Genomic DNA, 24,457 nt, shown 5'->3' with positions numbered 1-24,457 from the left:
GTTTTATAGGGCGGGTCGTTATGGACGCGGCGATACCTAATATGTGTACTTTTATTGTTTTTTTTTTTTTTTTTTTTTATTTTCAAAAAATGGATTTATTTGGGGGAATATTTTTTTATTTTTTTTTTGTAATTTATTTGGCGAATTTTTTTTTTTTTAAATTATTTTAACACTTTATTTTTAATTTTTTTTTACTTTATTAAATAGTCCCAGGTGGGACATCACTGTTCTGTGACAGATCAGCGATCTGTCACATCACAGATCACTGTGACAGATCAGCAATCTGTCACAGGCAGTGCACAAGGCTTCCTCATGCCTGCGCTTTGCAGGCACTGAGGAAGCCAGCTTCCTGCAGGCCCCCGTCGCCATCTTGGATTCGGGGGCCTGCAGGAAAGGAGCCCTCGGCAGCAGCGCTGCACATTGCGCTGCCGTGGGGGGCTCAGGGAAGCACGGAGGGAGCCCCCTCCCTGCCGATGCTTCCCTTTAAACCCCGGTACACCGCGATCATGTTTGATCGCGGTGTGCAAGGGGTTAACGTGTCGGGGGCGGTCCGTGACCGCCCCTGACACATTGTGCCGGGTGTCAGCTGTGATAATCAGCTGACACCCGGCCGCGATCAGCGGTGCTCACCAAGTGGGCGCCGCTGATCGCGGTAGACGTACTATCCCGTCCATGGGCATAGGGGCCCGGGTCCCATGGACGGGATAGTACGTCGGATGTCAGGAAGGGGTTAATAATCTAGTAAGTCGGTGCGTAATACTATGCGGTTATCAGACACTAAGGACCCCTCAGGAAATAATCTTTGCTGGAATCTCCCAAAAAGAAGGTCCGAGCCTTTCCAGTAATCCCAGCAATGAAGGAGCTGGGGAAAAAAGAGTGGAAAAAGCAGGGGCAGAAAAGCTTTCTCCTATTAACATCCAAGTGGAGATACCCATTTGATGATGAGGAATTGGCCTCTTGGGCAAAAGCCCCCAAGGTGGATGCGGCAGTGGCCTCCACTTCTCGTTGATCTTCCTTACCAGTGGAAGATTCGGGTATGCTGTCTGACCCCCTAGATTGCAAAGCTGATACCCTCCTCAAGAAATCTTGGGAGGCAAGCACAGGGGATTTCAAGCCGGCAATATCAGCCACGTGTACTGGGAGATCCATGTTGATATGGTTAGACGAGCTGGAGGAGAAAATAAAAAATGGAATGTCTAGAGACAAGCTTCGTTCCTCTATTCCCCTAATAAAGGGTGCAGCAGCCTTTTTACCAGATGCCTCAGCCGACTCCCTCCGACTAGCTGCCAGATCGGCAGGTTTAACCAACGCAGCCCGTCGGGCCTTATGGTTGAAGGGATGGAGAGGTGATACGCAGACAAAATCCAAGCTCTGCGCTATGCCCTGTCTGGGTAAGTGCCTGTTTGCCACAGTACTTGATGAAATCCTGACTAAAGCGGGAGAGAGAAAAAAGGGATTCCCTAACCGTACGGTCCCTTCTACAGGAGGGCCTTCAGGAAGCCTCCATTTGGCAAAAAGAAGGATTACAGGCCCCAAGACCGCTGGGGCAACAAGGATCCCAAACAGAAGGGAAACCTGTTTGGGAAACTCCCCTTCAGATCCAGGGACAGATTCCGGTAGCGCCAATCTACCGGTAGGTGGCAGATTACTATATTTCAGCCACCAATGGGAATTAATAACGTCTAACCCTTCCGCCATTAATATTGTTACGTCTGGCCTGAGACAAGAATTTGTTCGGTACCCACCGGACTCCTTCCTATTGACTTCTCCGAAGTCCCCGGCTCAGCAGGAAGCATTGGAATTTGAGATTACAGGCCTCTTAACTAAGCACGTTCTTGTAGATGTTCCAGGAGAGGAAAGGGGAACAGGGTTCTGCTCTCCCTTGTTCCTGGTCCCTAAGCCAGATGGCTCATTTAGAACCATAATTAATTTGAAAAGACTTAATACCCTTTTAAGGCTGCAATCCTTTAAAATGGAATCCATACGATCAGCGATAAAACTCTTGTTTCCTAGGTGCTATATGGCAGTCTTGGACCTCAAAGATGCCTACTACCATTTTCCAATATACAAAGGACACCAACGATTCTTCCGGGTGGCAGTCATGTTAAAAGGCCGAATACGACATCTCCAGTTTACGGCAATGCCATTCGGGCTATCCATGGCACCCCGCGTATTTACCAAATTAATGCTGAAGGTGATGTCACATTTAAGATTAAAGGACACCCTAATAGTCCCATACCTGGACGATCTACTCATAGTGGGAAATTCTAGTTCTCAATGCAAACACAGGTTAGCTGATATTATCTCATCCTTGCAGGCGCTTGGCTGGCTGATCAACTGGGAAAAATCCAGACTATACCCGGTAACCTGCCAGACGTTCCTAGGCCTTCAACTAGACTCAGTAAGTCTAAAATGCCTCCTGCCAGAGACAAAAAGACTGGCTATAACTAATAAAGTACGGACGGCAATCAGTAAGCCTACAATGTCCTTGAGAGAAGGCATGTCCTTGTTAGGATCCCTAACATCATGTATTCCGGCAGTTCAGTGGGCCCAATTCCATTCCAGAAAGTTGCAGTGGGCCGTTTTGCTAGAGTTGGATAGATTGCAGGGATAGTTGGAAGGCAGAATGTCCCTATCATCAGAAATGACCAGACAATGTCTCGGGGGGTTGGGGATCCATGGTTGGTTGTTCCCTCAAAGATAATCACTACGGACGCTAGCCCCTTGGGGTGGGGGGCCTACCTAGATGAAGATATGGTTCAGGGACAGTAGTCCGAGGCCGAAGCAGGGGATTCATCTAATGTGAGGGAATTAAAGGCGATATATTATGCTATATCTAAATGTCTCCCACAGCTACAAGGATCCCACACAAGAATCCAATCGGACAACATCACCTCAGTAGCTTACCTAAACCGGCAAGGAGGCACGCGATCAGGGCCGCTAATGTCTGTCGCGGAAATTTTTTTAAATATGGCCAAATTACATCTCCACTCTTTATCTGCCCTCCATATCAGAGGGGTGGACAATTCCAGAGCAGACTTTCTCAGCCGACATACCCTGCATCAGGGGGAATGGGTGCTCATCCGGCACATCTTCGAGATGATAGCGGCCAGGTGGTGCAGACCAGATAGACCTGTTCGCCACAAAAGCCAACAGGTGCGTAGAAAGGTTCACTTTACTATACAGGGCGGACAATCCAGACTTGCTCGACGCCCTCCAGGCACCCTGGACGTTCTGACAGGCCTTCGCCTTCCCTCCGATGATACCTGTTGCCAACGGTCGTCAGAAAAATAAGGGAAGAAAGAGCGAGGGTCATCTTCATAGCCCCGTTTTGGCCCTTGAGGCCGTGGTTTTCATGGCTGAGAGCAATGTCGATAACCGATCCATGGATTCTCCCGCTACATCAGTACCTTCTCTCACAAGGACCCTGTTGCCACCCTCAGGTCAAAGGTCTACGCCTCACGGCATGGAGTTTGAAAGGGAATTATTAAAACTAAGAGGATTCTCAAGTAATCTAATCGACACCCTCCTACAGAGTGGGAAGGAATCCACAACAAAAATCTATACTAGAGTGTGGCTAAATTTTTTAGCTTTCCATTCAGCGAAGCCTTCCAGTGAAGTGCCTATCTCAGCCATCTTAGAATTCCTGCAGAAATGGTCAGGAATTGAAACTTTCAATTAACACTCTAAAGGTCCAAGTATCGGCTCTAGGGGCCTTATATAATTACGATGTTGCAGGTAATAAGTGGGTGGCTCAATTTATTTCGGCTTGCTAGCGAGCGAACCCAGTCCACATTCCTCAGCTACCAACATGGGACCTTAGCCTAGTCTTAGATGCCTTCACACAGGCCCTTTTCGAGCCCATACACTCGGCGTCAATAAAATGCTTTTCATTGAAAACTGCTCTACTGGTAACTCTAGTTTCAGCAAGATGAGTGAGTGATCTCCAGGCCCTGTCGGTAGATCCCCCCCTTTCCTGTCAATAGCACAGGACAGGTTAGTGCTAAAAACAGACCCATCCTATCTTCCTAAAAGAGCTACTAGATTTCATAGATCCTAAGAAATCTACCTTCTATGAGAGCCCAGCAACACCAGAGGAGGATAGATATCACACCTTAGACAGACGTGAAGAGAGCAGTCCTAGCCTACCTAGATAGGACCAGACCCTGGAGGCAGAGCAGGGCTCTTTTTATCTCCTTCCAGGGTAACAAGAAAGGGTCCAGAGTTATGAGAGGCACGCTGTCCCGGTGGATTAGGGACGCGATCACATTGGCATATTCGTCAAAAGGAGAAGACCCACCACAGGGTATAAAGGCACATTCTGCACGAGCCATATCGTCCTCCTGGGCCGAAAGGGTGGATGTCCCGATTGAGCTAATGTGTAAGGCCACAACCTGGTCTTCTCCTACCTTTTATAGTCACTATAAGCTAGATTTATCCTCTTCCGAGGACTTAGCCTTTGGTAGATCTGTCCTTGACACGGTGGGCCCTCCCAGGTGATTGTCTCTGAAAATCTCTCAGTGGGTGCTGTCGTGGCGAAGAGAAAAAAACGGATTACTTACCGGTAATACTATTTTATTGGGTCCACGACAGCACCCACTCACTTCCCTCCCTCAATAGATATGTATACACGTGGTTCTCTCTGGTGGGGGAGAATAGAAATTGTATATTAATATGTAGATACGCATAGCAAACATATAATGACGTATAGGTTAGAATAGCTTACCCAGCAAATTGGCTAAAGCATATATGGCGGTTTCTCTTGTTCTCTGTAGTCCAACTGAGGGAGCGAGGGGGACCGCCCCTTTTATCTCTCTGTAGGTTTCCTGTTCCTAGGGGTGGATCCCCTCTCTCTCAGTGGGTGCTGTCGTGGACTCTATAAAAGAGTATTACCGTAAGTAATCCGTTTTTTTTGGCTCCCTGTACATAGCGGAGAAGAGAGAGAGGAACGATATTCTAAACTTTATGCAAACAGAGGTGGCACCTTTACTAACAGAGGAACAATAGGGAAACCCTTAACGCTCCTATATCCCCTTCAGAAATCATCCAAACTATTAGCTCCTTGAAGCTCTCTAAATCTCCTGGCCCTGATGGGTAAAGCAATGAATTTTACAAAATATTGGGAGGAAGTATAGGGACACATCTTTGTGAAGTCTTTAACCAGTTGGTTCGATCGGGGAAGCTCCCGGACCGTTTCAATGAAGCAGACATAATAGTGCTCCCCAAACCGGGCAAAGATCCTTTACTAGTGGAAGCATATAGACCTATCTCGCTTTTAAACTCTGACTTTAAAATTTTCACTAAAATACTAGCAAATAGAGTGCAAAAAATAATCCCCAACCTGATATTGCCTCAACAAATTGGGTTTGTCCACGGTAAATCCATAACATACAACATACGGACAGCTTTGGAAGCTAACTCTTACGGAAAATCTCATGGCTGTTTAGAGTCTATTGTGGTCAGCCTGGATGCTGACAAAGCGTTTGACAGGGTTGCATGGGATTATCTCCTTGATATCCTGGAGTTTAGAAACTTTGGTTCATGGTTCTGTGAGGTGATAAAGTTGTTATATAAAAGCCCGGTGTACAGGCTGGCCATAAGTGGTATGCTCTCTTCCACTTTTGAAGTCCAGAGAGGAACACATCAGGGTTGCCCCTTGTCGCCCTTACTTTTTAACCTCGCTTTAGATCCTTTACTTGGAACTCTCCAAAATTCTTCAATATACAGAGGCATAGAGGTAGGTTCCACCTCACTTAAAATTGCTGCATTTGCCGACGATATACTCCTATTCATCTCTAATCCCAATGCGGCAATACCAGTTATCATGGAGGCTCTAAATCATTTTGGCAAATGCTCAAGCTTTAAAATAAACTATAATAAATCAGAGGCCCTGGCTCTGTTTGAGCAAGGGAAATTAAATAACTCGACATTTCCTTTCCAATGGAGCACATCATCTATCAAATATTTGGTGTCCATCTCCTGGCAGTTTTTGCGTCCTTATACCACATTAATATTAGACCCTTAAGTATGTCCACATTTAATCTTCTAAACTCTTGGAAACACTACTTTGTCTTTTTCTATTTAATTAAGATGATAATATTTCCCAAACTATTGTATAGTTTCCAAACACTACCTATTTTGTTGTCACGAGCGGATGTTAAAACTCTAAACACTGCTTTTAGGAATTTTAGTTGGGGAGACAAAAAGCGTACACTTATAGGTCTAATCAAACTACAAGACCCCAAAGGAGGAGGGTGGCATCAATTTCCCAGACATTGGTAAGTACAATCTAGCAGCAAACCTCAGCATACACCATTGATTGGTTAAGAGGTAGCTCACATTTCGCAAATGTACTTTTAGACCAACAATTAAGCCCTCATGTCTCCTTACCAGCATTACAACATATGGCCAACGATGACCTTATTGCGAACATAGGAAACCATCTCACCTAATGGCAAACTATACAGATGTGGAGGAAATGCAGGAGACTATGTCATCTGAAAATCAATGTCTCTCCTTTTGTGCCTTTTCTGGGCAACCTGGGCTTTATGAGAGGTAAACCACCCTTATCTTACATTGAGCTGGTCGGGCAGGGTTGCATCTTGGCAGCTGACCTATTAGATGATAGATTCTCCATGCTTACATTTGACATAGCATCACAACGTTTCCCAACATTTGTAAATAAACCCTTCCTTTTTCTTCAAGCAAGGTGTCAAAGACACCGCACTGAACTTACTCACTGAGCCAGTGTGCGTGTCCTGAGTAAAGCGAACAGTGCTCAAAGCTACCTGTGGAGCGGGCAGCAACCAAGTAGATGTGTACTTCAGAGCCGCAGGACCTGAAGCACGTGACTGCTAGAGGCGTGGCCTAAACTCCACAGAGCTAGGAGCTGCAAGACAATTCCTAGCAGAGTAACTGCGAGACAAAGTTACCAAGGGGCATAGACAGGGAGGATAGTCAGGACGTAGCCAATGAGTCACACACAGAGAGTAGTCAGGTCACAGGCAATGAGTCATACACAGATAGTTGCAAGGTACAAGAGGGGCGAGCAGAGAGTAGTCAAGTCACAGGCAATGAGTCATACACAGATAATAACGCAGTACAAAATCAACAGGCAAACTCACAACGGGAAACAGAATCGGGTCAGAACCATATAAACAAGCTATAGCAACAAACAGGCACACGGGGGTCAGTACACTCGGCCAAAGGCGAAAGTATAACTGGCAGGGATTGAAGCTACCCAGGGGTTTATGAAGCTCTCCCAGAACCAGAAAGAGGCCACAATCATTAACCCCAAGTGTGCAGGTCAAAACCTGCACAGAGCTCCAGACATTAACCCCCGGTGTGCAGCTCCAAAACCTGCACTGGGATCATGACACAAGGAGCTTAACTTTAAAAAGTATAGCAACTACGGCTGGAGATAGAGGGAGGAACGTTTTGGATGGCTTCCTTAGGGGACCGCCAGGTTGCAGATAGCCTCAACAAGCAGTATCTACACATTGTTGCGTAAGCAATGGTCATGGGAGGGCAAAAAGACAGGCCCAGTACGATGGGTTAAAGATATACAGAACATCACAGTTGGGGAAATCTTAGCTGCCACTTTGATGCAACGGAAGGTGATCCCCTCCAGCAGTTATGCAGACATGTCTTTATTACTCCTTCATAGAGCTTATATTACTCCACACATTAAGTCTAGGTTGTCTCCAGTGGGCACATTCACATGCTCCAAATGCGGGACAGGAAACACAGACCTATTTCATCACATGTGGGGAAGTCCCAGAGTGCAAAAACTATGGCAGTCTATCCACACCGAACTGCAGAATCTTTGTGGGATCTTGTTTCCTTTGACTCCGCAATGGGCAATATTTAATATTTTAGACAGCTCTCAACACAAATTCCCAAAAACATCTTAAGGCCATGTTGATAATATGGGCCTCAGCTACCAGAAAAAGCATTTTGAAACACTGGCTAAATCCATTGCCACCACCCAAATCTCTCATATACTCCAAAATAATGTATGTTTTTCGAATGGACTGGTTAGACACCCTGACAAATAAAAATAAATTGACTGGGAAGTTTTTAAGTACATGGTCATTGTTCATCCCATCACTGCCTCAAGACACCAGGGACAAACTAAGGACACATTTTGAAAACACCCAGTGGTATCTTCTTCAGAAAATTAGCGGACATAATCCTATTCCTTGAGCTTGTTGATTGCTAATCAAATGCAGAGTCGTTTAAGGGGTTTATTTGTTGGGGAGGATGGGAGGGTTAAGGGAGGTGGGGAACATTTATGAGTATTATGCCTGTCAAATAAGCTTGATTCCTTCAAACCTGGATGACTTACTATTTGGTAATGCTCTTTAAACCAATATTTTGAGTTTTACACCTGTCAAATAGCTTGTTACTTCAAGACTTGTATGATTATCTTTTATCGTAATGCTCTTTAAATCAATAAAACATGTTGAAAAAAAAAACACACAGTAGACACAGAATTTCCATTATTGTATGTGCACACGTTGTGGTTTTTGATGCGTTTCCGCAGCGTATTTGGATGCGTGGAATTGCCTCAAATCCGCAGTGCAGAGTGCACACAATGTTAATGAATGGGAAATGCAAAACCGCTGTGCACATGCTACTGAAAATTCAGCGCAGAATTGCAGTGTTTTATTTTCCACAGCATGTCAATTATTTTTGCGAATCTGCAGCTGCGGTTTCCATTCTGGCACATTACAAAATATTCTCATTTTCTCTTTCTTTCTTTCTTTCTTTCTTTCTCTCTTTCTTTCTCTCCTTCTCTTTCTCTCTCTTTCTCTTTCTCTCTTTCTTTCTCTCTTTCTTTCTTTCTCTTTCTCTCTTTCTTTCTCTCTTTCTTTATCTCTCTTTCTCTTTCTCTCTTTCTATCTTTCTTTCTTTCTCTTTCTCTCTCTTTCTTTCTCTTTCTCTCTCTTTCTTTTTCTCTCCTTCTCTTTCTCTCTTTCTTTTTCTTTCTCTCTTTCTTTCTCTTTCTTTATCTCTCTTTCTCTCTTTTTGTCTCTCTCTCTTTCTCTCTTTTTCTCTCCTCCAGAGCCTCAAGGTAGAAAGTTCACAAACCAAATCCGCACAGCAAAAACGCACTAAAATCTGCATCAATTCCGCTGGAAAACCGCAAGCATTTTACCCTGCATTTTCTGCCAAGAGATGCGGATTCTCTGAAGAAAATTCCGCAGGCTAATCTGCAGCGTGTGCACATACCCTTAGGCGCAAGCATGTTTTTCTTTACTAGATTTTGTCTTTGTTTTTTTTTTCCTGGGGTATTTGCATTTTTCGGTCACATTTGACTATTTCTTCTCTTTAGGATACATCAGAAGACATTCACACTCTTGACAGCTGTGAGTACATCTGGGAAGCTGGTGTTGGCTTTGCTCACTCTCCAGCACCCAACCATACACATGATCTCAACAGGTAGGTGATCATCTGCCCAGTGGTAAGACAGCTGCAAAGGCAACCATACCTAAAGCAGGACCTCTATGAAATATGCTCTATTCACACTTTTGTGAGAAGGCTCCATCATATGACAGGAAAAATAATGCAATGCTCAGACCTATTCTTTCTATCAAAATGATGGGCACAATGGCGGAGGTCAGTGGCGATTCATTTCCATCTTATGATGAATTTGGCCTCGGTTGTCTTTTCTTTTTTTTTTTTTCTTCTTTTTTTGTCCTTTAATGTAAAATAAAAAATTTGGAGAAAGTGTGAACAAAGCCTAAACAATAAGAGGAATTTGCTCTGATGGGGAAATGTTTGTTTTATGGCTAGATAATCCCAAATACACAATTGACTTATCAGCTAAGCATGTTTTTAAAGCCCAGTGGGCCTAAAGGGTAATGTTTCTCTTCATGGAGAGTGCCAAGTTGGTGTAGGGACTTGTAGACCATGCCATGCTCACCAGTGAATTTAAATCTGCAAGTAGCCTCTTTAGAGGTCTCTAATGCCACCAATTAGAAGTAATAACTCTAACAGTCATCTTTGAGCCTTTAAAGGGAATCTGTCACCCCTTTTTTTCTAATATGAGCTGCCGGCACCAACATTAGGGGCTTATCTAAGCCCCCGATGTAACCTGAAAGATAAGAAAAAAGAGTTAGATTATATTCTCCGGGGGGGGCGGTCCAGTCCGATGGGTGTTGCGGACCTCTCCCGGGCAACAGGGCAGAGCAGTGCGCCTGCGCAGGAGCCACGACAGGAAGGAAAGGAAAGAAGAGGACAGCACTGTTAGAAGAAGGGAGGCGCCGGACCGCGACACTCATCGGACCGGACCAACCCCCCCGGTGAGTATAATCGAACTCTTTTTTTTTCCTTATCTTTCAGGTTACATTACAGAATGCTGTAGATGAGCCCCTGATGTCTGTGCCGGCAGCTCATATTCAAAAAAAGGGGTGACAGATTCCCTTTAAAGGACCTTGTTAGAGTTCCTGACCTGTTCTTAACTGACGAGGATACTTACATATTTGATTCCCTGTATCGTTTAGTAATAATGAAGGGCCAGTTGGTATCTTCCAACAGACGATTAGGCCCTGGTGACACCATGGAAGAGAGTTCTCCAAGTCTTACAAGTTTAGGTGGCAGTTTTCTTGAGCCGAGACAGTAGTGAAATATTATTTATCCCAAAAGATTATAAAATTAAAGTGTTCTTCCTTTTTTCCTATTAGGACTGAACTTCTCAAACTCCTACTGACATGTTTCTCTGAAGCAATGTATCTTCCACCATCATCAGAGAACAGTGGCTCAACCAACCCATGGGTGCAGTTCTTCTGCTCCACGGAAAATCGGTATGTAAATGAGAATAGGATTGTGGGAATAGTACAGAGTTGTCAGGAAACTGCTTAACTTCGAGTGAAAAGTGATAAATCAATGCTCTACTTTCAGATCGTGGATTGGTTCATAGTGACCGTTTATAAAATTGGACAGGTCAATGTTAATTCTTTTTGTCGGCAGGACCTGATGGTAGAAGGAGATGGCAGTAGTAGAGTGACCAAATTTACAGGCCGTGCACATTTTTTTGACTCTACAGACATCACACCATGCATTATAGGCAGCCCCTAACTGCATCTAATCAGCATTTATTGGGTAGTTAACTACAGTTTTTTGTCCATTATAAGCAGCTATTTCAGGCAGACTTTATTGATGGACAGAGGTTGTGCTTGAAGCGTCTGATTCACAGTTTGAAATGTATAACAGGGCATCCTATCTATGACTCATGTTGGTGGTGTTTGTCTCCTCATATGGGTTAGATGGAGTTTTGGGGAATGTGCAGACTCCAGAGCCCACGTATGATGCACTACTTATAGGTGTGCCCCTACTGATGGGAATTCCTTTTATTCCCTAATTAATGTTTTATCTTGCATATCTCAAAAACCCACAGAAATGTTTGCATGCAGCACTATTTCCTTGAAAATGACAGTTTCTCCCTTATGCGGCTGTTTTTCGTGCGATAGACAAAGCACTGCTTTTTCATTTTTGTTACAGACAGATGTGACTCTAGAATATCATGTATAGCAGGTGAAAAATAAGTATTGAACACCTGAAGAAAGAGAGGTGCAAAAGCCATGGAAAGTCATGACACCAGCTGAAATCTATAAGTAATTAGAAAGCAATCCTGCCACTTAGTGAAAAATCATATCAGCTGGTTCAACTGATGGCCTAAAAAAAGGTGTCTTATTACCAAGATACCACACAAGAAACATCGCAAGATGGGTAAAATCAGTGAGCTGTCTCAAGACCTTCACAACCTTATTGTTGCAAAACATACTGATGGCATAGGTTACAAAAGAATTTCTAAATCCCTGCAAGATTTCAGGCAGAGGAGTAAAAAGAATTATCCGAAGAGTTGTCCAAGAGCCATGGATCACTTGTTGAGAGCTACCGAAAGACTTGAAATCAGCAAATACAGTTGTGTCAGAGAAAAATAACTAATGCACTAAATCTCCATGGCCTGTATGCATGCCTATCAGTCAAGATTCCATTGCTGTACATAAAGTATGTTCAAGCGCGTTTAAAGTTTGCCCAACAACATTTAGACAAGCCGGTGAAATACTGGGAGAATATAGTCTGGTCAGGTGAGACCAAAATTGAATTCTTTGGATGCCATAATACACACTATGTTTGACGGCCAAAAGACACTGCATATTACCCCAAAAACACCATAGCAACAGCAAAGCTTGGAAGTGGAAACATCATGTTTAGGGGCTGTTTTTCAGCATAGGGCACTGGCAAACGTCATGTAATTAAATGATCACACCAAGCAATAAAGTGCTGGTCCGCGGCCAACCTATGCCTTGACAGTATGTAATAATCCACAGGATCATTGAGTGAGCCATCATTGTTTATTCAGTGAGGAATTTATGTAGAATAGCGGTGGCAATTTTCATTAGCCTGTGTCCAACTAGGGTATACTAATATGCAAATAAAGTCCGTGGAGACTCATTTAAGAGTCTCAAACACGGGACTAGCCAGATCTTCCTCCAGGGAAGGATCCAGCCAAGGAGTGGCTCCTTTCGGAAACCACCATTACCACCATATTAAGTGGCCCTTTATGTCAATATCCAGCTCTTTACGAGTTTACAGATATGACAAGGGAAATACCAATAACTAGGGTATACTAGCACAGTGACTGGATTCTAAGAGAAATTGGTGTTAGAGGATTAGAGTCAGTCAGAATCCAAATATCTCAGGAGTGACGCACCATAATGATGTGATTTTTCAGTGGGTTCATAGTCACCCTTGAAATTATACACTGAGTTAGACATCTTAGTGTCTAAGTGTGAGAATATGTCCTTATTTGTAACTGAACCCCGGTAGGGAACTATTGAAGTGAATTACATCGAATTCAGACATAGCCAAGTAACTACGTCTTGAAAAGGACAGATATTAAACTGTGACAAATAAATATTTTCTCTCTAATGAGATCCCAGCAGGGAATTACTATAACAGAGACCATAACAAACACTACGTCTTATAAATACTGTAATTGTATCCCCATAGGGACTACCTAGTCTTCACAGCCTCTGAATATGTAAACCATGTCAGTCTACAAATGAATGGTCTCTCATTATTTATCTGATTGCTTAATAATTATCAGTATAAAATAGAGATTCATTTTGTATCTCTTGGACCAAAGGAAACTATTCCTAATTGACCAATGTAAACCTTTATGATTGCAATATTGCACATTAACCCTACAGTTGTGGCCAAAAGTATTGACACCCCTGCAATTTTGTCAGATAATACTCAGTTTCTTCCTGAAAAGTATTGCAAACACAAATTCTTTGTTGTTATTATCTTCATTTTATTTGTCTTAAATGAAAAAACACAAAAAGAATTGTCCTAAAGCCAAATTGGATATAATTCTACACCAAACATAAAAAAGAGGGTGGACAAAAGTATTGCCACTGTTCGAAAGATCAAGTGATGCTTCTAATTTGTGTAATTAACAGCACCTGTAACTTACCTGTGGCACCTAACAGGTGTTGGCAATAACTAAATCACACTTGCAGCCAGTTGACATGGATTAAAGTTGACTCAACCTCTGTCCTGTGTCGTTTTGTGCCACATTGAGCATGGAGAAAAGAAAGAAGACCAAAGAACTGTCTGAGGACTTGATAAACCAAATTGTGAGGAAGCATGAGCAATCTCAAGGCTACAAATCCATGTCCAAAGACCTGAATGTTCCTGTGTCTACCGTGCGCAGTGTCATCAAGAAGTTTAAAGCCCATAGCACTGTGTCTAACCTCCCTAGATGTGGACGGAAAAGAAAAATTGACAAGAGATTTCAACGCAAGATTGTGCGGATGTTGGATAAAGAACCTCGACTAACATCCAAACAAGTTCAAGCTGCCCTGCAGTCCGAGGGTACAACAGTGTCAACCCGTACTATCCGTTGGCGTCTGAATGAAAAGGGACTGTATGGTAGGAGATCCAGGAAGACCCCACTTCTTACCCAGAGACATAAAAAAGCCAGGCTGGAGTTTGCCAAAACTTACCTGAAAAAGCCGAAAACGTTTTGGAAGAATGTTCTCTGGTCAGATGAGACAAAAGTAGAGCTTTTTGGGCAAAGGCATCAACATAGAGTTTACAGGAGAAAAAAGAGGCATTCAAAGAAAAAAACACGGTCTCTACAGTCAAACATGGCGGAGGTTCCCTGATGTTTTGGGGTTGCTTTCCTGCCTCTGGCACTGGACTGCTTGACCGTGTGCATGGCATTATGAAGTCTGAAGACTACCAACAAATTTTGCAGCATAATGTAGGGCCCAGTGTGAGAAAGCTGGGTCTCCCTCAGAGGTCATGGGTCTTCCAGCAGGACAATGACCCAAAACACACTTCAAAAAGCACTAGAAAATGGTTTGAGAGAAAGCACTGGAGACTTCTAAGGTGGCCAGCAATGAGTCCAGACCTGAATCCCATAGAACACCTGTGGAGAGATCTAAAAATGGCAGTTTGGAGAAGGCACCCTTCTGATATCAGGGACCTGGAGCAGTTTGCCAAAGAAGAATGGTCTAAAATTCCAGCAGAGCATTGTAAGAAACTCATTGATGGTTACCGGAAGCGGTTGGTCGCAGTTATTTTCTCTCTCACCCATGACAGCACCACGGAGAGAGGGGGGTCCGCCCATCAAGGACAGGAACCTACAGATAAAAAGGCGGCACCTCTCCTCCGCCCCCAGTTGAGTTCCTGTCGTTGATGGGTGACCCGTGGAGCCAGCAGCAGCAGCTTACCTTTGAAGAGGAGTTCAGGGCCGACTCGTCCGGTACACCAGCAGCAGGGAGGCCCCTGTCGCGGCGGGGTCGGTACCTGAAGCCGCCACCGCTGTAGCCAAGGGGCTGTACAGGGTGAGCGGGCGGGGAGGACCGAGCCGCCGCTCCGAAAAGGAGAATGGGGCTGGAGGGACGCCGGTACACGCGGGGGCAGCGCGCGGTACAGAGGTGTACCAATATGGCGCTGCCCCGGAAATGGAGGAGACGACTTCCGGGTCCCCGTGGTCGATGCATGCGAGCTCCCCGGGGCACAGAGCATACAGGCTGGGAGAGGAAGTGACGTCACGGCCGGGAAAATTTAAAAAAAGGACGCTGTAATTTCTCCTTGCTGGAAGCGTCCTGTAAGTATGGAGGACAGCGACTAGCACGAGTAGCAGCCAATGCAGCAGCATAAGCAGCAGCACAAGCAGCAGCAGCACAGGCAACACCACCATCGCCGGCAAAAAGAAAAGGACGGCGAGGACCGGTCCAGTAGCCACTCCACGCAGCGGAGCAAGTCGACTGCGAGGAGCAAGTCACCTTCCGTGGATTAGCCCGTGAGGGATCCGAATCCACCTTCCGAACCGGTATCTGCATCCGCGCACAACGGGGTAAGTGATCTACGTGAATGTCCCCCATTTTAAATAGACTTCTTTCCCTTAGGGAAAGAAGAAAGAAAAAACAAAGAACAGGGAATGCCCCACCTGTGCAGACCGCTACCACCAGCTTGGGATAAAAAGCTCTGCGATTCCTGCATTCAGGAAGTTCTTTGTGATGAAACGCCGGATTACGCCTCGGATCTAAGAGCGGTAATCCGTTCGGAGTTTCAAAGTGCCCTTTCATCCCTAAAACACAAAGAAAGGGGAAGGAAAAGGTACACAATAGTAGCCTCCCAGTCAGAGGCCTCGACGTCAGGGGAAGTTACATCACATACCTCAGGCACCGACGCGTCATCCTCAGATAAGGAAACAGAAGGTCGTCATTGCTTTCCTCTGGATGAGGTTGACATGCTAGTGAAGGCGGTAAGGTCTACCATGGGGGTAGCAGACCCTCGGCCAGATAGATAAGTCCAGGACATAATGTTCGGGGGACTACGCCAAAAGAGGCGCAGAGTATTTCCGCTGAACGAAAATGTACAGGGCCTGATAAAAAAAGAATGGGAGAGACCAGATAGGAAGAACTCCACGGTTTCCTCTCTTAAAAGAAAATACCCATTCGATGAGGAAGCATCCACGTCTTGGGATAGAGCCCCGAAGTTAGACGTGGCAGTCGCCAAAGCCTCCCAAAAATTTGCACTCCCCTTTGAGGATATGGGTACTTTAAGGGACCTATTAGACAAAAAAGTTGATACTTTCCTCAAGGGCACTTGGGAATCAGCAGGAGGAAATATTAGGCCAGCAATAGCGGCAACTTGTACCTCCAGAGCCCTCATGGTGTGGGTGGACGGATTAGAGAAACAGCCTAAGGGAAGGTATGCCCAGGGAGAAGATCCTGGAATCTATTCCAGTGATAAGGGGAGCGGCGGCCTTCTTAGCCGACTCATCGGCTGATTCGGTAAGGTTGTCATCCAAAACGGCAGCCCTATCAAACGCAGCCCGAAGAACGCTGTGGCTTAAATGTTGGCCTGGGGATTTACAAGCCAAGATAAAACTATGTGCCATCCCTTGTGAAGGGAAATTCCTTTTCGGAGAGACTTTGGATGACATCCTCGAAAAGGCGGGGGACAAAAAGAATGGATTCCCAAATTTAGGACCTACAGGCCCCACAGGTTTTAAAAGGTCCTTTCGGAACAAAAAATTTTTTCAGAGGAGACCCCTGAGAGAGCAGAAATGGGACGACAGAAGGAGAGACAGGGGGTTCTTCTTTGGTAACTCTCCCCGAGACAAAAAGCCCTCCAAGTGACTGTTCACCCAGGGTGGGAGGGAGGCTAAGCTTTTTTCTCACAGCCTGGAGGAAAATATCGAACAACCCGTGGTTACTAAATCTGATAGGATCAGGGTTAAGAATAGACTTTCTCTCCCACCTCAAAAATATATAGTGACCCCACTAAAATCATCAGCGTCTGAACAGGAAGCCCTCGAAAAAGAGGTCATAAGCCTATTGACCAAAAGGGTCCTCCAGGAGGTTCCCCCACGGGAGAAAGGCAGAGGGTTCTACTCGCCTCTCTTTCTAGTAACCATACCAGACGGTACATTCCGGACAATTATAAATCTAAAGAGGCTAAACGATTATGTCAAAAACGAGAAATTCAAAATGGAGTCGACCATCAAAATTCTCTTTCCACATTGCTTCATGGTAGTATTAGATCTCAGCGACGCGTACTATCACGTCCCCATCCACAAAGACTCCAGAGAATACCTCAGACTGGCGGTCTCCATAGGAGGCAAAGTAAGGGAGTTTCAGTACAGGGCCTTGCCATTTGGGTTTTCGATAGCTCCGCGAATCTTCGCGAAATTGGTGGCAGAGATGATGGCTCACCTAAGAGAACAAGATGTTCTAATAGTTCCATATCTGGATGACATTTTTAATAGTGAGCAACTCGGCCCAAAGATGCAGGGAACAGAGGGACAGAGTGATGGCCACTCTACAAAACCTCGGCTGGCTCCTGAACCTGAAAAAATCAAGGCTGGAGCCCAGAAAAGTCCAGGAATTCCTAGGCCTGACTCTGGACTCAAACACCCAGGAGTGTTACCTACCAGATCACAAAAAAGAGAGAATCGCTCAGATGGTAGCAAGAGCGACACAGAACCCTTCCATGAAGCTAAGAAAAGCAATGTCACTATTAGGGCCCCTCTCCGCCTGCCAGTGGGCGCAGCTACATAAGAGAGATCTCCAATGGGATGTATTAGCCAACCAGTTAGCATTAGGAGGTCACTTGGAAGGTCACGTCACACTAAACGCCAAAACTATTCTTTCCCTAGCTTGGTGGGGGAACAGAGACAACCTGTCCAAAGGGATTCCCTGGGTGATAAATATCACACACATAATCACCACGGACGCCAGTCCCAAGGGATGGGGAGCACACATGAGCAACAGGGTGGCTCAGGGGGAATGGGGAGGTCAGGAACTAAAAGCCTCCTCGAACCAAAAGGAACTGTTGGCAGTAGGCTACGCCCTAACACACTTTCTACCGATATTAAGGGGCCATCATGTCCGCATATTTTCGGACAATCTGGTGACGGTGGCCTACATAAATCATCAGGGGGGAACCAGATCCCGAACACTAATGAACATATCCTCCGAAATATTCACGCTAGCCGAGAAAAACCTACTATCCCTATCTGCACTACTCATACGGGGAGCAGAGAACCAGACAGCAGACTTTCTAAGTCGCACCCAGCTACATCAAGGGGAGTGGGTTCTAAAACAGTCCATTTTTCAGAAGATCGGAAAAATGTGGGGGACCCCGGACATAGATTTGTTTGCCGACCACAAAAACAAAAAAGTGGAAGCATTTTGTTCCCTAGACCCCAGGGGGAATCCCCGGACCCTGGATGCGTTTATGCTTCCGTGGACACAGGGCCTAATATATGCCTTCCCGCCGCCCATTCTCATCCCAGCAGTAATAAGGAAAGTCAGAGAAGACAGGGCACGAATGATACTGATAGCCCTGTTTTGGCCAAAAAGAACCTGGTTTTCCTGGCTGAGAATACTGTCAATAACCGACCCCTGGGTTCTACCAGATCTCCCCGACCTTCTGTCCCAAGGTCCCGTGTTACACCCTCGGGCAGTGAACCTCCATTTAACAGCATGGAATTTGAAAGGACACTGCTGAGGGGGAAGGGGTTCTCAGAAAACCTGGTTTCCACGCTACAAAAGAGTAGAAAACCGATCGCAATCAGGGCCTATGGTAGAACTTGGAGGAAATTTCTATCCAGGGGTAGGGGTTAAGGATGGAGTACAAATCGACAAAATTCTCGAATTCTTGCAAAAAGGGTTAGAACAGGGGGCTGGCGACATACGTTGAAGGTACAGGTAGCGGCTCTAAGCGCCCTTTATAACCAGGATGTGGCGGGCAACCCTTGGGTAGCACGGTTTGAGGGCCGCAGCCAGATCTAGACCAATAACCACCCAAAAATTACCATCATGGGATCTAAACCTAGTGTTGTCTGCCCTAACAGGGCTCCCATTTGAGCCCATCCAGTCAGCACCCCTGAAAACCTTATCATTAAAGACTATAGTCTTAGTGGCCTTAACATCCGCTCGCAGAGTGAGCGATATTCAGGCCTTGTCAGCGATACCCCCGATCACTAAAATCTTGGACAATAGAGTCATATTAAAACCTGACCCAGCATACCTACCTAAGGTGTCAACACACTTCCATAGGTCACAAGAAGTAGTCCTTCCTTCCTTCTGCCCAAACCCTAAGAATAGGGGAGAGGAAAAGTTTCACACCCTAGATGTGAAGAGGTGCCTAGTTCAGTACTTAGAGGCCACCAAGGAATGTAGGAAGGAAGGGTCTCTCTTTGTGTGTTTCTAGGGACCTCGGAAGGGACTCAAGGCATCCAAGGGTACCCTAGCAAGGTGGATAAGGGATGCGATTGCCCTGGCGTATTCATCCAGTGGGAATACCATCCCGGAGGGTCTAAAAGCTCACTCTACAAGGGTAAAGGCGACCTCATGGGCAAAAAGATCAGAGGTATCAATAGAGCAGATCTGTAAGGCGGCCACCTGGTCAACACCTTCTACCTTTTTCAGGCACTATCGTTTAGATCTAGCCTCTACATCTGACCTGACCTTCGGGAGAATGGTCCTTGAGGCGGTGGTCCCTCCCTAAGCTACCAATCTCTGAAATTCTCTCCGTGGTGCTGTCATGGGTGAGAGAGAATAGCTTAGTTACTCACCAATAACGGTGTTTCTCGGAACCCATGACAGCACCGGCTTATTCCCCCCCCCTTTCACGTGTGCGGTGAGCACGAGTTAATGTGTGTAAAGTGTTTTTGTTAGACACGGGGCTTCTCCATAATATGCAATATTATAATGTTATGTACAGTATATACTTTTGTTGTTAACTAACCGGGAGACCCTCCGATGCTCTGTAACCAACTGGGGGCGGAGGAGAGGTGCTGCTTTTTTATCTGTAGGTTCCTGTCCTTGATGGGCGGACCCCCTCTCTCCGTGGTGCTGTCATGGGGTCCGAGAAACACCGTTATTGGTGAGTAACTATGCTATTGGCTAAAGGTTGTGCAACCAAGTATTAGGCTGAGGGTGCCAATACTTTTGTCTGGCCCATTTTTGGAGTTTTGTGTGAAATGATCAATGTTTTGCTTTTTGCTTCATTCTCTTTTGTGTTTTTTCATGTAAGACAAAATAAATGAAGTTATTAATACCAAAGAATTTGTGTTTGCAATCATTTTCAGGAAGAAACTGAGTATTATCTGACAAAATTGCAGGGGTGTCAGTACTTTTGGCCACAACTGTATATTAATGAAATAAAGAGGTTCTATTTTTATTCAAGAATATTTAGTTGGGGTTTATGTCCCTTAGGCAATTTGTAAATAGCGTACTTAACCTCTTAAGGACCAGGGGTATTTCAATTTTTGCTTCTCCGTTTTTTTGCTCCCCTTCTTCCCAGAGCCATAACTTTTTTTTTTAATTATTTTTTTTTCCGGCAATATGGCTATGTGATGGCTTGTTTTTTGTGGGACGAGTTGTACTTTTGAATGACAATATTGGTTTTACCAAATAGTGTACTGGAAAATGTGAAAAAAATTCCAAGCGTGATGAAATTGCGAAAAAAAAGTGCAATTCTACAATTTGTATTTAATTTTTTTTTTTTAACATGTTCACTAAATGCTAAAACTGACCTGCCATTATGATTATCCAGGTCATTACAAGTTTGTACATACCAAAATTGTATATATTTTTTTTTTACTTACCGTAAGTGACGAAATAAAAAATCCAAAGTTTTTGTGTTGTCATTTTCTGAGACCCATAGTTTCTCAATTTTTCATGACCTTTGGTTGGATGAGGGCTTATTTTTTGCATGCTGAGCTGATGTTTTTATTGATACCATTTTAGTGCAGATACGTTCTTTTGATCGCCCGTCATTGCATTTTAATACAATGTTGTAGCGAACAAAAAAACTTAATTCTGGTGTTTTTGATTTTTTTCGTGTTATGCCATTTACCGATCAGACTAATTCTTTTTATATATTGATAGACTGGGCGTTTCTGAACATGTTGACACCAAAGATGTTTTTTTTTTTTAATTTTTATTTTAGTCTTCTTTTGAATGGGGTCAATGGGGGGTGATTTAAAACTTTTATATTTCTTTTTTAATATTTTTAAAGACTTTTTTTTTTTTTTTTTTACTTTACACTTGCTTCAGTAGTCAACATGAGAGACTAGACGCTGCAATCATCTGATCGCCTGTCCTACAAAGAGCAGGGCTGCAGCCCTGCTCTATGTATCAGAAATATTCACTTGCTAGGAGCGTCGACAGCTGGGCGGCACTCATAGCAATCCGGCTATGACAACCACAGGGGTCTGCTGCAGACCCCAGGTTATTATTCTAACCTATCGTCAACCCGTGGTCATGTGACAGTGATGCCAATGGGTGTGGTTTGCAACGTGCTTCCGGCGCGAGCATGTTAAATACTACTGTCACAGATTGACGGCGGCATTTAACATGTTACATAGTAACATAGTAACATAGTTTTGAAGGCTGAGGGAAGACCTTATGTCCATCTAGTCCAGCCTATTTTTAGTGCAGCTGTTCTGCATTGTTGATCCTGGGGAAAGCAAAAAACCCACAGAGTAGAAGCCAATTTTCTCCATAGGGAAAAAAAATTCCTTCCCCTAAGCTGGGTCAACCATCTACCTATAATATTCTGTTATTTGTTCTCTTTTATACTGTTACTCACAAGAAAAGCATCCATTCCTTTCTTAAATTCATTCAGTGAGTTGGCCATCGCCACTTCCTCAGGAAGAGAATTCCAGAGCCTCACTGCTCTTACCGTGAAGAACCCTCTTCTATGCTGGTGCAGAAATTGTCTTTCCTCCAAATGAAGAGAATGCCCCCTTGTTCATGTTAACATGATTCCACCTGCAGCTGTTAGGGGAATTTAACATGTTAACATGATTCCACCTATGGCTGTTATAGGCGAATCACAGCTGATCAGATCAGCTGCCATGTGCCAGAGCTCGCAGCAAACAGGCGGAGGCACACGATGATGGACACTTCACGTCATTGGATGTTAAGGGATTAATACCCTATGCTGATTCTTTTCACAATTTTAGTGGATTTATTTCTCATTATTAAACATAATTTAGTTTATGGACATCTATGGTGTGATTTCTTTGCCTGTGTGGATTGGATAGGTTGTAACCGACATCAGATGAGAATTTCATGTGAATAACACCTTTACTTAGAAAATTGGTAACCTGTTCAATTCTTATTTCACCCGCTGTATATTTAAACGGTAACGTACATGTGGCCACGTGGCTTCTGTAATGACATGACAGGAAAAATCTAAATGGCTAGAGATTTATACAGATAACTAATGTATGATGTCTCTGAAGTCCAATTATTTTTTGTTTTGTTTTAGTATTAAACCATTTTAATAGCTATTAGGCTCCCTGAATCCTATATTAAATACATAGATTCTTAGACTGAATGTTGAGAAGGTTGTCCAAGCAGAAAATGTTGATGACCTATCAAAATTTTGAGAATTCTGTTCTATCATTGTACAGTTGTAGATTAACCAACATTGCAATCCATTATAGGAGCTTGGTCCGGCTAACATGAATTTTTCATACTTCCAGCTATAGCTGGGTGATACAGCCTATAATTCTAATCTCAGTTTTACTACTGCCTTCCCTCAGACCCTGCTGATTTAGAGCTAGCATTCTGACTGTCATCCTGACTCCTGCAGTCGAGGAAGGAAGCCACTTCTATGAAGAGGTATACCCTTGTGATTGGTGGTGCCCCACTGGTTACAAGGTGGTATTTGTATCATCTACACCACCTACAGAATCCTTGTCCCTTGGATGTATTCTTATCACTGCCATCCCCATTTACTTGGCTGTTGGAGCTCAGCCTAACTCTGGCCATGACTGAGCAGCTTCATCCCTGATACCAGCTGCCACCATCACGAGAAGTGGTGAGTTCTCCTTCAATGGAAGTCTTCAAACAGAGGCTGGACAGACATCTGACTGGGATGATTTAGCGAATCCTGCTTTGAGCAGGGGGTTGGACCAGATGGCCCAGGAGGTCCCTTCCAACTCGACGATTCTATGATTCTATGACTTGAGTCCTTCACTCTCGCTAACATTGGTTCCTCTTAGTCACCACTGGTGCCCTCCACTGGCTCTCAGCATTACATGGATATGTAATCTTCCAGGAGATTTCCCCTTTTAGGGATGCAAGGATGCCCAATAAGCACTCACTGTAGAATATTGGCCAAAAAAGTAAATGACGTTTGAATAGTGGAAAAGTACCTAGACTGTTTTTTCTTTTTCTGTGCTCTACATGATTCATGGGGTGTGGGACTACAAACCCTAGCATGTGCATATAAGGAGTTGTAGTTCCATAACTGAGTACCCTGGGTTACAGACAACTGCTATACATCGTAGGTGGGTGGGTAATCTAGAACTCGGGTGCTTAGGATGGAGAGAACAATACCCAAACTGGCAGTGCCAACCTAAGCTGTAAATAGAAGGAACAGTATTTAGAGAGATGTAGAAGTGGCAGCACCTCCCTGGACACATTAAGCAACTATTATGTGGACAAACCTTTTTAATAGCCCCTGAGGAGGGAATAATATTGATTTTGCGATTTATGATGAAAACTCAAGGTTGTGCATCATTTGAGATGACAAATCAAATTATTTGAGTAATCACCCAGCGTTCTTTACAACTAGTGTTTATTGCTTCAGTGATGGAGATACTGATTGGGAAGGAATTACAGAAGAATAAATATATAGCTAGTCTATCAATAATCATAGAGTTGAAGGCAAAGAAGCCAAGAAAAATGCAAATTTTCTGCTTTTAGCGTATATCCAAAGTATGGTAGATCTGTCTCCAGACTGGAGTCCCCTAACTTCTTTCTGGCCCATATATTAACAGAAAGCTCATAATCAGACTCCTTAAAGAATAAATATTTGGTTGTTTTATAAAGAAGCACTCCCAGGAAGGGTTTTGTTTTTTATTTTTTTTTAATGTGTATATAGTGTAGTGTCAGTGGGTTATCCTCAGTTACCGCCACTTTCTCCAGAATCCAGCGCCATTCTGCTCCTTTTCTCAGTTACATCATTGTTCTTCTGACTCTCTAGATCACGCTATGTGTGAGCCTGAAGTCTCTTTTACAATATAAGCTTATGGAGCCTTGTTCTGATTCTCCATAGACTTACATTAGAAAAGCCACATCCAGTGTCGCACAGAATGCAGTGTGACCTTTAGAGTCTGCAGAGTGGTGACGCCACTGAGAGAAGGAGCAGAATGGCGCTGGATCCCTGAGAAGGCAGTGGTAGATGAGTTTATTAGCACATACACAATACATTACATACACAGTCACAGATTTAGTAACAAAATATCTTAATGGGAGGGCTTCTTCAATATTCATTTACATAAATTAAAAATAATGAATTAACATTGTAATTTTAATGCAACAATAATATTATCTGACCAGTTAGGACGATAAGCCCATATCGGGCTGCACTGCTGAAATGAAGAACCCTTGGGACCAAG

General features: G+C 44.2%; 1 protein-coding gene across 1 annotated transcript in view; it reads left to right on the top strand.

The window, feature by feature from the left end:
* The window catches only part of HID1 (HID1 domain containing), a 109,408-nt gene that overhangs the window by 52,017 nt on the left and 32,934 nt on the right, over positions 1-24,457 (top strand). Inside the window, exons 5-6 of the mRNA XM_073587959.1 lie at positions 9,338-9,444; positions 10,689-10,808. Coding sequence (XP_073444060.1) covers positions 9,338-9,444; positions 10,689-10,808 — 227 coding nt within the window. The remainder of the gene's footprint in view (positions 1-9,337; positions 9,445-10,688; positions 10,809-24,457) is intronic.

The sequence above is a fragment of the Dendrobates tinctorius genome, unplaced genomic scaffold, assembly GCF_039654945.1.
Source record: "Dendrobates tinctorius isolate UK_male_01 unplaced genomic scaffold, ASM3965494v1 ptg000103l, whole genome shotgun sequence".
Lineage (NCBI taxonomy): Eukaryota > Metazoa > Chordata > Amphibia > Anura > Dendrobatidae > Dendrobates > Dendrobates tinctorius.
Note: the sequence above shows the minus strand (reverse complement) of the source record. Positions and strands in the feature narration are given on the sequence as shown.